Consider the following 16235-nt stretch of genomic DNA (forward strand, 5'->3'; position numbering starts at 1 on the left):
ACACTCGACAAACCCTTTACCAAGTATTTTTGAGGCTTCGCCGAGTGCCCCTAGCACTTGGCAAAGCTCCTGTATCAAGTAGTGACCGATAGATCTGATAGGTCAGAGAACCGATCGGAACGCGCGCGATAGCGATAAACTTGGTCAGAGCGCCCGCACGTATACGTTTCATCATTTACCAAACAAATCCGCATGGAAAAAATACTAGTACCACACTCGGTGAGCTCATCATCAACCACTGCATATCCCTGATCTGAAAGGATCGGAACACGTACAGGAGGACAACTGGAGAAGCCAACAAGGTCGATAGCTTGAAATACTCCCTCCGACCCGTCCACGACATAGTGCGACTATATGTGCTATCCATATTTGTTAAAGTAGTTCGAGTACATAGCATTCGCATTTATACTACCCAATCGGTTTATTATGAAAAATATATTTCATCTTTAAAATCTAATGAGCACTTGTGTGGATTACCAAATAAAACGGTCATCCTGCACCGCGTCAGGCACACGTTAGCCACTACTGGATTCAGGTTCTTTGTCGAGTACCTGAGGCACTCGGCAAAGATTAAATTGTACTTGGCAAAGCCTTTGCTGAGTGCGGCACTCGACAAAAAATTAATCGGCAAAGCCCTCTTTGCCGAGTGTCTTTTATCGGACACTCAGCAAAGAAAAGCGACCGTCACGGCGCCGGCCCCGTTGACGGCCGCTTTGCCGAGTGCCAACCCTGCAGGCACTCGGCAAAGATTTTTTTTTAAAAAAAAAATTCTTTGCCGAGTGTCCTCTATCCGGCCCTTGATAAAGATGTTTTTTTTCTAAAAATTCTTTGCTGAGTGCCCCCTGGCCGGCGCTCGGCAAAGTTTGATTTTTTTTTAAAAAAAATTCTTTGTCGAGTGCCCTTTGGCCGGCACTCGGCAAAGTTTGAATTTTTTTTTAAAAAAATTCTTTGCCGAGTACCATGGTCATGACACTCGGCAAAGCTGGAAAAATGGTTTTCCGAGCACCCATTTTTCCAGCTTTGCCGAGTGCTGTGACCATAGCACTCGGCAACGGGGTCCTTTGCCGAGTGCAACACTTGGTAAAGTGACCCAAAACGGCAATTTTTAATTTTTTTTTACATTCCATCATGACAAATAAATTCATACAAACATATATCACATATATATCTCATCTATCCACACATCCATCCGCACATATCACATCTATCACAATATATATCATATATATAATAATAAGTGCTCAAGTGCATCCAAATAAATCCACAAGTCCATCAAAATCCACAAGTGCATCACAAGTATATCACAAGTCCATCACCAAGTGAACAATAAATAAAAAAATACAACGTGCACTCATCTTGGCCACTGCGACTATGGTGAAGGCCCAGCTCCATCATTCGGAGGTGCATGAGATGGATTATTCGAACCACCGTCAGATAGAGACTGCACAAAGGAGAAAAGATTGCATATGAGACAAGATTATTTGGATAGCTAATCTAGGAAGGTAGAGGCCATACAAGCAAAACATAAGCGAAAGTAAAAAACTTTCATACTCACAGGAGTAGCTGCAGCTGCAGGACGCGGAGGTGGAGGTGGAACCAACAACTCAACTGACAGAGAGAAGCCCACACGTTTCCCAAGCCCTTGTAGGAACTCCATAATATCCGTCAGCCTCTGCGCCTGGGCCTGCCGCTCGGCCCGCTCAACCTCCAGCTAGACCGCCATCCTCTGCTGCCCGGCCTCCAGCTCCTAACGTTGCCTCATTTCTTGTTCCAACTAGGCCTGTAATATTTCACTCCAATGTTTCAGTAATGTAAAGCTAATTAAGGTGTGTAAAGATCAATGTATGACGAGTAAAATAGGAATAACCTCGAGTGCGTCGACTCGGTGTTGTGCAGCGGTCGGCCGTGTGCGAATGGCCAGGCTCTCGCTCGTGCTTCGTGCTCGGATCTAGAAGAGAGAGGGAGTAGAGGCCATGTCGATGACGCCGTTGCCAAGCCAGAACCGCCCATGCTTCTTGCCTTACCCTGCCCTCATGACGGTCTCTCCATCAAAGTCCTGGGTGCTCGGATCATGGTCTGGCCCATGGAGCGACCTCGCCACCTCAGTGTACTCATTGATGCGGGAGTGGACGCTTAGGTTCGTGTATGCCTTGGGCGGGTCCTCCAGGTTGAAGGAGACGTCGGACGTCGCCTTGCCCTTGTGGGCCATACACCATGCCTAGAAGGCCGAGCAAGCTTGGCCACTATGTGACGCCGACTGCGAGAAAGACAGCATGATGATTAGAAATCAGGCAGAACTAAGCGTCACAATAGATAAATGAATTCGCGTCCCATGCTTGTTTGTATCCAGCGAGGCTGCGGCTGCCTTGATGGTGTGCTTGACCTTGCATCTGCAAACAACGGTCCTAGGCATCCCTGTGCATCTTGAGGTACTCCTTCGTGAACCACCTCTCCACCATCATCGCCCAGCACTCGGGATACGCTTGGCACCACCAGGGAATCATCTACACGTCATCAAGTATTAGACATATAAGAAGATCAAATTAAACTAACTTAATCTCAAAACGAATCAATATTGATGTTCTTCATTTACCTCAAGGTACTGCTCCCGAGTCAGCTGCATCTCTCGTGCGTCTTTCTTGGTTTTCCTCTCTCCTAGCTTCGACCCGTAGTAGGTTACGATGGCCTGGATGCGCACCTCGTGATGCATGTCGGTGATGAGTTTTTTACAGGCTTTGGTAGTCACCTGCTCTACCCTGGCCTCAAATCCCTCCTCGCATCTGTAATAAGTCTGCATACAAAAGTGATGTATCCATTCATTATTTCAAGAAAAGTCTAATGAATGCGACATATTGAGCAATGTTGTGCGAGGGAGACTTACCCAAAACTTTGCCTTCACCCACGCTGCCTTGTTGGGGTACTCCGCATCGAGGGCGACGGCGTAGTGGTCAAATGAGTAGGCCGGCTTCGTCTTCGATGCATACGTGAGAATGCTGGGGAAGTGTTGCCTGCACAGAAGACCCAGGATGCCGTTGACTAGCCGTGCGCTACCACTCGACACAACCACCTAGTTCCTGCACAAGTGATTAAGAAAAATTATTAGTTTTTTTTCATCATATCATATGAAGTAGTGGTAATAACATATAAAGTTACTTACTTTTACCCTTCAAGGCGAATCACTGGGTGTTGGTGAGGAAGCGGAACCTGTGGGAGGCTCGTGGGACCTCGCAAGTAGACACTCGAAGAGGAGTCAGAGGAAGCGGAACCCTCCTAGGGCACTTGCTCCTCCTCCTCCTCCTCACGCGATGGGGCAACAGGCGACGGCTCCCTCCTACGGTGCTCCTCCTCCTCCCACCGCCCACCATCTTTTTGTAGTGTGCAAATGCTGAGATTCATCAGAATAATTCCTGAGTTGATCCATAGTATTTTGATAGATAGCAGTTTTGACTAGAACTTATATATGTAGCATTCGTATCACTCCATAGATCGAAATCTAACTACAATGTACCAAATCTAGTACTAAACGCGACTGAATCTAGTATGCATATTTTCCAGCATGATGACTGGTGATGATAACATTGTATATTCTGTTCCATGCACACGCATGTGCGGAGGGAACTAGCTACAGATGACGGCCATGGCTCATGGACGTGTCATCACAGACCCGGCTTTGATGCGATGCCATTGAAAGATCGGTTCTTCTGCTTGTAGTGACGACGATGGTGACACACGCGAGAGCACTCCAAGGCCACTCACCATGGATAACTGTTTACTAATTCATTTCCTTCTATTTCCATTCCCTTTTGCATACACATCCATTCCAAATTCCACGACATAAGTCCAAATTTGTAAAAAGGTATTGTTAATAGGTAGAGCATAAACTGGTGAAAATAGAAGGATTCATCTCATGTCATTTCTAGGAACATTTGACAACAAGTACCATAGACTAAGACATATGAGTATATGACAGAATTAAACTGGGGAAACACCGCATTCTGAAGGCAACATGAATGTACAGTTGTGCACATAGCAAACAAGTTCATAACGAGTCCATAGACAGAATCAAACGTTTACTGAGCGGTATTTAGTTACAGGAAGCAACTGGAGATCATACTCACAATGAGCATAGGCAATTACTGTAAATTCTAGGTTTCGTCAAGCACAACATAGCAATTATAACCAACTGAACATCACACGTCAAAGTGAATAGGAAATTTAGGGGGTGAGGCGTGTCCGGCTCACCTCGGTGACCTCAACGATGCTGGCCTGGTCGAAGAGCTGCGTGAGTCCCTCACTGTCGATGTCGTAGGGGAGGTTCCCAACGTAGACCTTGGCCTCCTCGGGCAGCTCGACCGTGGCGTACTCCCCCTCACCCTCGTCGCCTGAGGCCAGCACCTCCTCCTCAACCTCCCTAGCCTCCTCATCGAAGGCCTCTCTGGCCTCCTCTTCCTCCTCCTCCTTGTCAGCCCACTCGACGGCATCGGAGGAGGCCACGAGGGGCGCGAGCGGCAGGCAGCGGCTGGCGTGGAGGAGGAGCGGCGCGGCGTGGGTGGAGGAGGAGAGGAGCGGGAGGGAGACCGTGGGGAGGAGCTTGTGGGCGGGCGGCGCTAGCGGGCGTGGGCGGCGGCGGGTGCGTGTGTGCGGTGTGTGTGGGCCGGCTAGGCCGGGAGTTAAATCCCCCCTTTGTCGAGTGCCCCCGATCTAGCACTCGGCAAAGTTTTTTTATTTTTTAATTCTTTGCCGAGTGCCACCTGGCCTGGCACTAAGCAAAGAGGGTTTTTTTAAAAAAAAATCTTCGCCGAGTGCCCCCGGACTGGCACTCGGCAAAGAGGGGTTTTTAATTTTTTAAAAAATTCTTTGCCGAGTGCCATACGTCCTGACACTCGGCAAATCAGTTATTTGCCGAGTGTCATTTTTTGACACTCGGCAAACTATATTTTTTTTCACTTTTCACCTCCAAACTTTTTCTACAGTTCTCATACAATACCTAGTACTCCATGTTCCAATGTGGCACATTTCTCGAACTTTTTCTATATTTCTTTAATTTATTTCATTTAATTGAATTTTCTTGGATAATTCAAATTATAACTGGTAGTCATTCGAATAATGAAAAAAAATAATGGAAAAATGATATTCATGTTATTTAGTATAATGTAAGGCCGTATCCTAGACCAGACCATCAATTTCGAACATCTTGTTCACGAAACAAGACCACGAACTTGCGGTTGAGTTGTTTTTAAATTCTATAAAAAGCAAATGAAGTCCAAAAATCATAAACTTATCAAGATATCATGATATCATATATGGAGGCTGTGATAAAAATTTGAGAAGGTTTCGTGCAAGTTATCATGTACGATGCTTACCACCTTGTCGGCCTCTTCACGAAATCATGAAACTTCGGAGATTCTTTGGTTTGCAAGCATCGTACGTGACAACTTGCATGAAATCTTCTGAAATTTTTATCATAGCCTCCGCATATGATATCACGACATCTCAACAAGTTTTATGATTTTTGGACTTCGTTTGCTTTTTATAGAATTTAAAAACACTTCGCACGCAAGTTTGCGGTCATGTTTTGTGAACAAGATGTCCGAAATTTTGGGTCCGTTCCTAGATACGGCCTCACACTACACTCAGTAACATGACTATCATTTTTTGAATCATTAAATTCTATTATTCGTACCACGTGCAGTTCAAATTTATATTTTTCAAAAAAAAACTCAAGTAAACGAAATAAAGTAACTAAAAATATCAAAAGCCACAAAAAATTCCCAAATTCTAACGAGGAGTTCCTGGTACTTTAAAAGGGCTACACAAAAAATTTGGAGGCCAAAAACAAAAAAAAACCTTTGTCGAGCGCCGGGGCATGGCACTCGACAAAGGGGGTCTTTGCCGAGTGCCAAGAATAAGGCGCTCGACAAAGTGGATTTTTGAAGTTTTTTTAGAAATTTCCTCTTTGGCGAGTGCCTTCACAGGGGCACTCGGCAAAGGTATTTAAAAAAAATGTAATTTTTTTAATTCCTCCCTTTGCCGAGTGCTGAAGCTGTTAGGCACTCAGCAAAGACATTTCAAAAAAATATTGAATCTTTGCCGAGCGCCGTGTTAGGGGCACTCGACAAAGTATTTTCTAAAAAAAATCTTTGCCGAGTGCCTAACAGCAGGCACTCGGCAAAAAAGGACGTGGACGAACACCGTTACGCGGGGCAGCCTATGCCGAGTGCCGCGCTTTTACCGAGAGCCTGGCACTCGGCAAAAAAGTCCTTTGCAGAGTGCCCTTTTTTGCCGAGTGCCCAACACTCGGCAAAGAATTCTTTGCCGAGTGCAATTTTTTGTCGAGTACGGCACTCGGCAAAGAAGGTCTTTGCCGAGTGCCCGATTTTTGACACTCGGCAAAGCAGTTTGCACTCGGCAAAGGCCCTGTTTCCAGTAGTGAGCTCGGAGTGGTATGTACTTCAACTGTCTCAACTTCACAACAAATACACATTTTTTCTTTTTTTTTCAAAAGCGTGCATAGCACGTGCTTCATTAAGAGAGGTTAGAGTTGGTACAATGAAGCATAGGACTCGCAAGTAATCCTAGGATTACCAACGAAATCCCACAGGCACAAACAAAAAGCAAGAAAACACGATGGGGGAGACCCTCCACCTAAAATCCCCAGCCGGCTAAGTCTAATACAGGAAGACGACACATCGGTCGCCAGTAGTGTAGTGAAGACCACAAAGGCGACGAGGCCAACATCAACCTCGACGACAAAGCATCCGCCAAGGGCGCCAGCATGATAACAGTGGCAAAGCATCCGCTAGAGAAGAGACCACTACGGCAAAGCATCCGCCGGAACTACAGCACAGCGGCAAAGCATCCGTGGATCGGGGGCCATCACGCTCACAGTAGCAAAACAACTGCCTGAGAGGGGAGACTGAAGCGGCATGGCAACCGCCCAAGCAACATGATGGCAAAGCATCCGTCAAGGAATAGCGATAGCGGCACAGCATCCGCTACAGAGAAGCAAATGACTATGGCAACACTAACCAACTACTGGACCTCCCAAAGCGAAGACTAGCATGGAGCACAATCAGGCATAGCACAGCAAGGGGTAACTCTAGGTAGGGAAGCAGAGGGAGCAGAAGCATAGCAGCAGGAGCGGTCCAACGATGCTTTCAAGAAGGAAACTGACATCCGCAGACGCTAGCATCATTGACAAAGCACACAGGGATTTTCATCCCACAGCCTACCCCGATGACCCGAATGGTGTAGACAGGCTTCGACGACGCCCTCAGGAAGGAAAATGATGCAGACTGTGCCACTGCCGCTAGCCCAGAGCAAGAAGCCAAGCAGGGTAGACACCCAAGCATGTTAGTTGACACCGTGGGTCGAGGGAGGGGGCGCCAATGTGCCAAGGGGCTTCTAGGCCAGCAAGCAGTGAACTCCGGCCACCGCCCAGGGGCTAAATGTAACACATCTAGTGTTACGAGCTTGCTTAGCACCTAGGTTAATGCCTAAGAGTAATTAGTAAAACAAATTTTCAAGTTAAAAGTTAAAGCACACGTGAAATTATAAACGAATCTTGTGTGACCCTTTCGTGAATTAAACAAACGAATAAAGTGTTGCTAGTCAACTTGTCCCGGTGTTTGATGACTTTTAAATAATCTTGTGGACAAAAGTTGTTTAGGGCTTGTTTCGGAAAAGTATGAAGAAAGTGCTTAAAATGCTTGATAGCAAATAAATAGCGAATGACTTGTTTAATTGATTAAGCATGAAAAACAATTTTTATAAACAAAACTAAAATATAACTGTAATTGGTACTTAAATAAAATTTGAAGTGCAAGTTTAGTAGATGAACTGCAACTGTGGATTTGGCGAATAGATGTTGTTCCATGGTATTTCTGATGGCTCAAAAATTGAATTTAAAATTTAAAAACCATCTTCTCGCATCAACGCTAAAAATCAGAAATTTTATTTTATAGCGTTGTTTGTGGTGGTTTGTTTGGTGCAAAATAATTACATAACATCCTAATATTTTGTTTCATGGCTTGGTATGGAGTATGAGCTATCGCATGAGATGTTTATTGGTGGTAGTTGACAGGCTTTAGATCTTTTAAAATGGCTGTCACAGGTGTCGCTGTTCACATCCGTGTCACGTCGTCTCATGCACAGGCACGCCGCCAATAGAGCCATGCGACACCCATGTGTTCAGCTGCTGCATGATCTCTCACGTCCTTGCTGCTGCCGCTGCTGTCCTTACCTCACTGCCGTCCTAGCCGCTTGAATACGGTGGTGCGTCCCCCTGCTCTGAATCCATCAACCATCCAATTTATTCGCATCGCGATGTGTTGCCCTGCCGGCAATGTTGTGATAGGACGCCCTGCCCCACGTCGCGCTTATGTAGTTGATGGTGAGCTGCTCACGGCTCCTCGCTCTCTCTCACACGCCTGCTCTTCCTTGCCTTCGTCCGCTCCACCCTCTCTTTGCCGAGCAACCGCCGTGGTCACGCACTGCCGCGTCGCGCCTCACACCCGCCGTCATCGGCCCTCCCCCTCGCAGCGGAGGCGCATGTGAGCCCCATGGTCCCGCACTAGACCGTAGCTCTCAGCGCCACCCCTTCCTTCCCCGCTCCTCGCGCCACGACTGGCCTGACGCTACGCTCCCCATGTCTGGACTATGTCGTGGCCATCCTGTTTACACTAGAATTTGGAAGAAGAGTTATAGGGGTTCGGAAGCTCCCAAAAATCTTGTCATCATCAAGGAATCAGCTGCATGGAGATCGGAACTAGTTGATTCAGATGCACTAGAGTTAGCTTTCTTCAGATAGCGCCAGCAGATGACGACAGATGCTATGATTGGCGCTGGGACGAGACATATTGGACTCTACAAAAAGGGAAAGATTATAGTCCAAGTTATCTTAAATTAGGAATATTTTTATTATACCAAAGATTGTATTGAGTCGTACTCGAGTAAGGTTCATGTTTAGACTCCGGGTATAAATACCAAACCTCAGCTATTATAAAGACAACAATCAATCAAATACAAAGTCAATTACTTTTTTCGGCTCCGGCCACCCCTTAGGAGTAGGAGTAGAGTAGATCTCGGCGAGTTCTTCCGCGAGTACGGCTGCATCGATCCGGTTGACCTCCACTGCTTGTCTATAAGTACCGTTATGGTTTATACCTCTGTTCGTATGGCTGTATCGATCCGGTCGACCCCCACTGTGACTCTGGTATAGGCTAGTTATCGATTCTTGTCTAATTCAAGTATGGCCTGTGTGATTCTGCCTCACACTCCACTGCTTGAAGTAGATCAAGGTCAAGTTATCGACTCTACCTTAGTATGGCAGTCTTTGGTAGATTCATTAAGTTACCGATATTGCTTATTGCTTTCATTGTTTATCTAATTACAACAATATCACTCTGCACGATTGAGATTGATCTGGATCGGCCTTATATCTTGTTTAACTCATCGTTTGCTAATCTAAAACTGATCTAATCTACATCTTAAGCGATGAGTTATGTTTTTATCGGCTGTTTTGCATCAATCTTAATCATGCATAGTGTGCGGTTAAGGCATGTCCGATCTTGAGTAGATATATTAGTTAATGAAAACCGTTCCATGGCCCGTCATCACAACCTGTGGGATTCTGCCTCTCACCCCACTGTTGGCACCATGGAGTGGGGATCATTAGTTAGTAGACCTATTCTTGAGAAGGCATGACCTTAACTGTGCGCTATGCCTGAATCGTCTGTTTAGCCGATATCGAATGCTTTCATGAATAGTTCACATTACAAGATCATTGAAGTAGAGATAAGTTGAAAGATGCGTTAGCCCCATGATCTTGTTATGGTATTACAGCTTGCATGATTCTGCCTCATGCCCCACTGATATTAGTAATGAGTTAGGGTCATCGAGTCTATTATTGTTTCTATGGCCTGCATGATTCTGCCTCATGCCCCACTAGTCATGGCGATAGATGAGATCTAACATGTTCATTAGATTTACCTTTATTAAATGGTTAAGAAGTATTGAGTTATTTCTTTAAATAAAAGGAGTTCGGTTACTTGTAATCATTGGCTCAGTATAAACCAATCATCATTGATATCTTATTGCCATTGATTAATATTTGCTTAAACAACATTTATCCTGAATGATAACCGATCCTTCTTATACAACCCCACGAGCTTTAATCGATTCATTCTTATGAACATGGTGGGATCGGCTATTTAGTCCATTTCCTCTCATATCGGCTCTCAGAGCCGCACATTTAGGACTGTCTGGCAACACCGACATGTTCCGCCCTTAATTACTGATAAGCTTTCTCTCCTTATCAATTGCAGGGTCAAATTGACTGGCACGTCTCGGGAGGATTGCGTAGGATTGACCACCCTTGCGCTGAAGCCAGGCGGATCTGCTCCATCGAGCAGACCCTTCTGGTTGCTGCGTGTGTCCTCGGCATGGAGGTGAAATTTTGTGTCGACACACATTTCTGGCACGCCTAGTGAGACACCACAATCGTCATGGTGGCTCACAACAACGACAACATCCTTATGGTACACTATGAAGACCTACCTGATGAGGATAAGGATACCATTGACAAGGCTATAGAAGAATTTCAGAAGAAGTGTTTGTTGTCCTACACCAAAACACGTAACAACACAATTATTCATAAATTTCCACTACCAAGGGTTATACTACATGGGCAGACAGATATAGTTGAAGCTGAAGATAGGTGTTTCTTTACAAAAGCCATAGACAAATCTGTTCGTGATGCCATATCAAGCCGCAATGAAGCTTTCGTTGACGCATTTCACAACGCCATGAAAGAGGCGATTCATGGGATTCCAATTGGTCAGGTTGGATCGACTTGTTACAACATTCCAGATCCATCGACTCAAGGGACTAATCAAGTCGGTACCAGCCATCAAGAAGCAGTACTAGCTAGTAATGGTGATGTCCAGACACTTCAAGGTTTATCTGAACAAACTCCAGGCACTGCTACGAATCAGGTACAGTATAATCCTGGACCATCAATACAGCATGTATAATAGCCGATGGGGCAAAGTTAGAACCAGATAATCAATTTTGGCACCTCAGGACACATACCGTCGTTGGCTCAAAAAATAGCACCATCAATTCAAAAGATCCATAGAGATATAGATCCTTATGTCTATAATCAGAGACTTCAAGCAGCAAGCTAGCAAAGGACCCAACAGATTGAGATTCCACAAGGCTATCACTCGGCAAAGAGGCTCCTTTGTCGATAGTCTTCTCCTAACACTCGGCAAAGAGGCTCCTTTGCTGAGTGTCATTTTTTGACACTCGGTAAACCATTTTTTCACTTTTGACCTCTAAACTTTTTCTACAGTCCTTAGATAATACCTGGTACTCCATGTTCCAATGTGGCACATTTCTCAGACTTTTTCTATATTTGTTTAATTTATTTCATTCAATTGAATTTTCTTGGATAATTCAAATTATAACCGCTAGTCACTCGAATACTAAAAAAATGAATGGAAAAATGATATTCATGTTATTTAGTATAATGTGAGGCCGTTTCTAGGAACAGACCACCAATTTCGAACATCTTGTTCATGAAACATGACCACGAACTTGCATTCGAGTTGTTTTTAAATTCTATAAAAAGCAAACGAAGTCCGAAAATCACAAAACTTATCAAGATGTCAAGATATCATATGTTTTGGTTGTGATAAAAAATTGAGGCTGACTAGACCATGTTAAATTCTTAGGATCTATGAAATGTCTACGCCATGTTAAATTCTTAGGATCACTAGGAGTAAGATCTAGTGGGTGAGAACATTTCTATTTGGAATAAGATGACTAGACCATGAACTAGAGAAAGAGAGAGAGAGGATTGAAGTGGTTGACTATTGGTGTGCTTGGCGGAGGAGCTCGCCATGATGACGGTGTTGGTGGTGAGGTCAGTGAAGAGGGTTGAGCGTAGTGCAGGGCGGTGGCGTCCCGGCAGCGGTGAGGCAGTGGGGCTTCTCATCGCTGGCAGCGCCTCCTTGGATCGGTTAGGGTTGTGGATGGGGTTGCTGGCAGCGTAGTAAACCTCATACCGAGTGCCCCGGCCCCCCACCTCCTTTTATATGGCGCTGTGCGACGGGGACCCACCAACCATGGCTCGGTTGGATGCCCCCGATCAGGGCGTGGATCAAGGTCCCGACTCGGTCATTGGATCAAGTCAGGAGGACATCAACCTAATATTCTCCTCCTTAATCTCACTTTTCAACATGATTTTAAAATGCTTTATCTTTTCCCATTCCATCACTAAATAGTGCATAGAGCGTGCCTTGTCACAACAGTTAGTACCATTGTATTAACAGCTACAATACACCTCTCTGTTTTGAAATAGATTCTCAACTAGGCCCTTATTGTCCAGGAATCATAGGCTTTCCCGTAAACCCATGTTGGCTAAGAGTTCTCTGAACACAATGGGCGGTAAGCCTTTTGTAAACGGATCCGCAAGCATTTTCTTTGTACTTATGTGCTCAAGACTAATAGAATGATCCTAGACTTTGTCTTTCACAACATAAAACTTTATGTCAATGTGTTTGGCTGCACCACTTGACTTATTGTTGTGAGCATAATATACTGCAGGCTCATTGTCGTAGTACAACTTGAGTGGTTTATGAATGTCATCGACCACTTTCAATCCGGGCATAAATTTCTATAGCTAGTTCACCTGCCCCATAGCCTCATAACATGCTACAAACTTGGCATACATTGTGGACGATGTAGTGACGGTTTGCTTGGAGTTTTTCCACGATATAACTCCCCCTATGAGAGTAAATACATAGCCTGATGTGGATTTTCTATCATCTACATCTTTCACAAAATCTGAATCTAAATACCCCTCTATATATAGGGAATCAGATCTTCTATATGTTAGCATTAGACCTTTTGTGCCTTACAAATAATGCAAAGCTTTCTTTACCATTCTCTAGTGTTCTATTCCTGGATTACTCTGATATCTGCCAAGTATCTCGGTAACAAAAGTTAAGTCAGGGCGTGTACTTACTTGAGCATACTGTAAGTGTCGGTGTTTCGAGTAAACACCAACAAGTAAATTTGTGTTATTGCGCGTCTGACCCGGATGGTGTGCTAAAAAGACACAAGGTTTATACTGGTTCGGGCAGAATGTACCTACGTCCAGTTCATAGTAGGAGTTACAAATGGGCAAGAGAGGGAAAGGTCCCAAGTCTCTGATGGAAAGATCTAATAGGTGCTGAGAGCTTAGTTGCTGCTCAGCTATGCGTGATGTGATGTGTGGTGTGTTGAATCTATCCCTTTGGTGGGGTGCCCTACTTTCCCTTTTATAGGCCAAGGGGGAGCAAGGATTACAAATGGGAGAAAGAAGAAAAACCAAAGACAAAGGAGGTCCTTCAAAGATGCCAGGTCTTTCTTTTCCTCTGTGCGAGCCTCGCTGACATGGTAGGCGGTGCCAGGGATAGCTCCATGCTGGGTGCATGTCCGCTGATCTTGATAGGGCCATGCTAGGCATCTATCAGCTGATGATGCCATGTCCTAACATTGTCAGCAAGTTGTCACGTCCCATCCTACCCCGACGGGCGGCGCAGCAGACTAGGGTGCTGATCTATAGCCCTATGGGGAGCAGATGGTGCAGTGACCACACGTCCATTACTGTAGGTGATGCGAGTTTCCTCCTGGACCATAGTGGTTGTCGTGTGCTTCTATAAGGATCCATGCGCGAGAGTAAATGGCAGCGCCCACAATACTGTAAGACAAATGTCGACGCCTACAACACTGTTTGGACTCTAACATGCCTAGAAGGTCTCAAAGCACCCTTCTAGTCATATCCTAATGGTACTTTCCTATAGGCATGTAGGGTATGGTCCTTGGTATTGCGGTTGACTTGAGTGCCCTGTCTTATCTACGCGTGTAGTTATGAAGGAGCAGCGCGCAGACGTCGGGCGAGGTGGAGCCAACCCTTAGGGTTCGAGTGAGATGGAGTCTGCCCTCAGACATTTGGCAAGGTGGAGCCAACCCTTAGACGTCGATCGAGGCGGAGCCAGGTCTCAGGGGTTGGGCAAGATAGAGTTTGCCCTCAGACATCGAACAAGGCGGAGCTAGCTCTCAGATGTTGGGCAAGGCAGAGCCAGCCCTTAGATATCGGGCGAGGTGGAGCCAACCCTCAGGGGTTAGGTAAGATAGAGTCTGCCCTTAGACATCGGGCGAGGTGGAGCCAGCCCTCAGATGTTGGGCGAGGCAGAGCTAGCCCTCATGGGTCGGGTGAGACAGAGTCTGCCTTCAGACATCGGGCAAGGCGGAGCTAGCCTTCGGGAGTCGGCCTAAGGCGAAGTCAACCCTCGAGGGTCAGGAGAGATGAGACCTGTGGCCACAGCGCCCACTGAGGCGGAGCCAACCCTCGAGGGTCAGACGAGGCAGGGCCCATGGTCTCGGTGGATGGACGAGAAGTGACTTGGCAAGCGGTGTAGTCACGCTCTTGATCACATGGATGAATCAATATTGACGATCATTAGCTCCTCCTCTTTGGGTACCCTGATATTGGTCCCTGATAGTAGCCCCTAAGCCCTCGGGCGATTTGATTAGAATTGCTTGGGGATCTTTTGACTTGCCAGCGGGTGCACACGAGCACACCCGATGGGTGTAGCCTCCAAGCCTACGAAGCAGTAGGATACTCCTTCGGAGGGTTTTCCGAAAGAGATGAATCTAAGAGCCCTGGCCCTCTATTGTTGCCCACGGTGTGCCCTGAAGATGGTGATTTCTTCTTCATCGAGGTCAGACCCTTCGCGGGTATGGTCATGAGATTTGGTGGTTGTTTAGCTAGATAGTTTGATTGGGGTCCCGGTATCTCGTTTGTGGAGATCCGGTCAGGGAAAGCCTGACTGCGACTTAATTGTGGGTCAAGATGCCCGTGGTGCTCGTGTGCCTAGGCGCTGGCCGCTTGCGAGGCCCAACTCTTTCCATCCTTTGTTGTAGGGGTGTTTGGAGCGGCTATTGGACCCGTTGATGGGCCAACCATTGGACTCCTAGGCCCAGATGGGCCATAGATGCACTTTTGATCCATATTCCTATTACTCGTAACAAGTCCCGATCCGCCCTTGGACGCAAAACATCCGGTGAGTTTCCCGAAGGAAAGGATAGGGATTGCATGTGTGTATCCCGCTATGTGACATTGTGGTAGATCATGGGAGGCACGGAGATTTAGGTGGACAGTTGGTTTCCTTGCATCCATCGCCCCTATAAAACTAAAGGGTTCACCCCCAGGGTTTCATACTTTGCCTCCTTCCCTTCACATCTACAACCTCCGCCACCAATCGCCTAAGTTCTCCGCATTTGTGTCTTAGCCATCGTCAAATTCGCATCCACCCACCCCCATCTTATAATGGAGCCATGGTGCCGCTCTGAAATCACCCTCCAGCGCCTGGAGGGCCTTGTCTGCCATGGTCTTCTCTGCGTGCGAACCACTGTCGAGGAGTGGTGGCTGCCCGACAAGGAGGATGTGTCGTCGCCACCCGATGGCTATGTCATCTCGTTCACGCACTTCCATGAGTGCGGGTTTGCCACCCCCACCCATAGATTCCTTCGAGGACTGCTGCACTATTACAAGATAGAGCTATAGCACCTCAACCCTAATGGGATCCAACACATGGCGGCGTTTGTCGCCCCATGTGAGGGATTCTTGGGGATCAGCCCTCACTTTGATCTGTGGTGGCACTTCTTCGCTGTCACCCTCCAAAAGAAGAGGAAGAAGAGGCAGGAGCTAAGTATGCTGATGGGATGCGCTGGCATCTAGCTTCAGAACAACCGGGTCGGCGACTACTCGGCAATGCGACTGTCGACCTCCAATAAGGGGTGGCATTCGCATTGGTTTTATCTCAAGAATGATGCCACCGCCCCCATGCCAGAGTTCACTGGGCGCTTAATTGAAGAGGCCCCAGATTCATGGAGGAAGTGGGTGTCCTAGAGAAGGACAAGAAGAGGATCCAGGCCCATCTCACCGCCATTCGCTTCCTAAAGGAGACAGGGCTGAAGGGGTCAGGAATCCTCAGCGCCTATCATGTGAGGAGGGTGGCATCGCTGATGAGGCACATGCTTCCCCTATACGCGATGGCGCCCGGGGCATCATTTGACAGGACAGCGCTTGCTGAGGAGGTGCTCTCCCCCTCTGAAGTCCACACAGCGCATCAAGGAGGCGATGGAGCCTTCTTGGGACAACGTAGGTGCCCCTCTTGATTTTG

At 46.7% G+C, this 16235-nt stretch overlaps 1 protein-coding gene across 1 annotated transcript; it reads right to left on the minus strand.

Annotated features, from left to right (window-relative positions):
- Window positions 1-4215: 4215 nt before the first annotated feature.
- LOC136550719 (RNA-binding protein CP33, chloroplastic-like) lies at window positions 4216-15544 on the minus strand. The gene is made up of 2 exons (XM_066542319.1): window positions 15409-15544; window positions 4216-4658 (listed from the first exon to the last, which is right to left on the minus strand). The coding sequence occupies exons 1-2, from the start codon at window positions 15542-15544 to the stop codon at window positions 4216-4218; spliced, it is 579 nt and encodes a 192-aa protein (XP_066398416.1).
- Between the last annotated feature and the right edge of the window lie 691 nt (window positions 15545-16235).

This window comes from Miscanthus floridulus, chromosome 4 (assembly GCF_019320115.1).
Source record: "Miscanthus floridulus cultivar M001 chromosome 4, ASM1932011v1, whole genome shotgun sequence".
NCBI lineage: Eukaryota > Viridiplantae > Streptophyta > Magnoliopsida > Poales > Poaceae > Miscanthus > Miscanthus floridulus.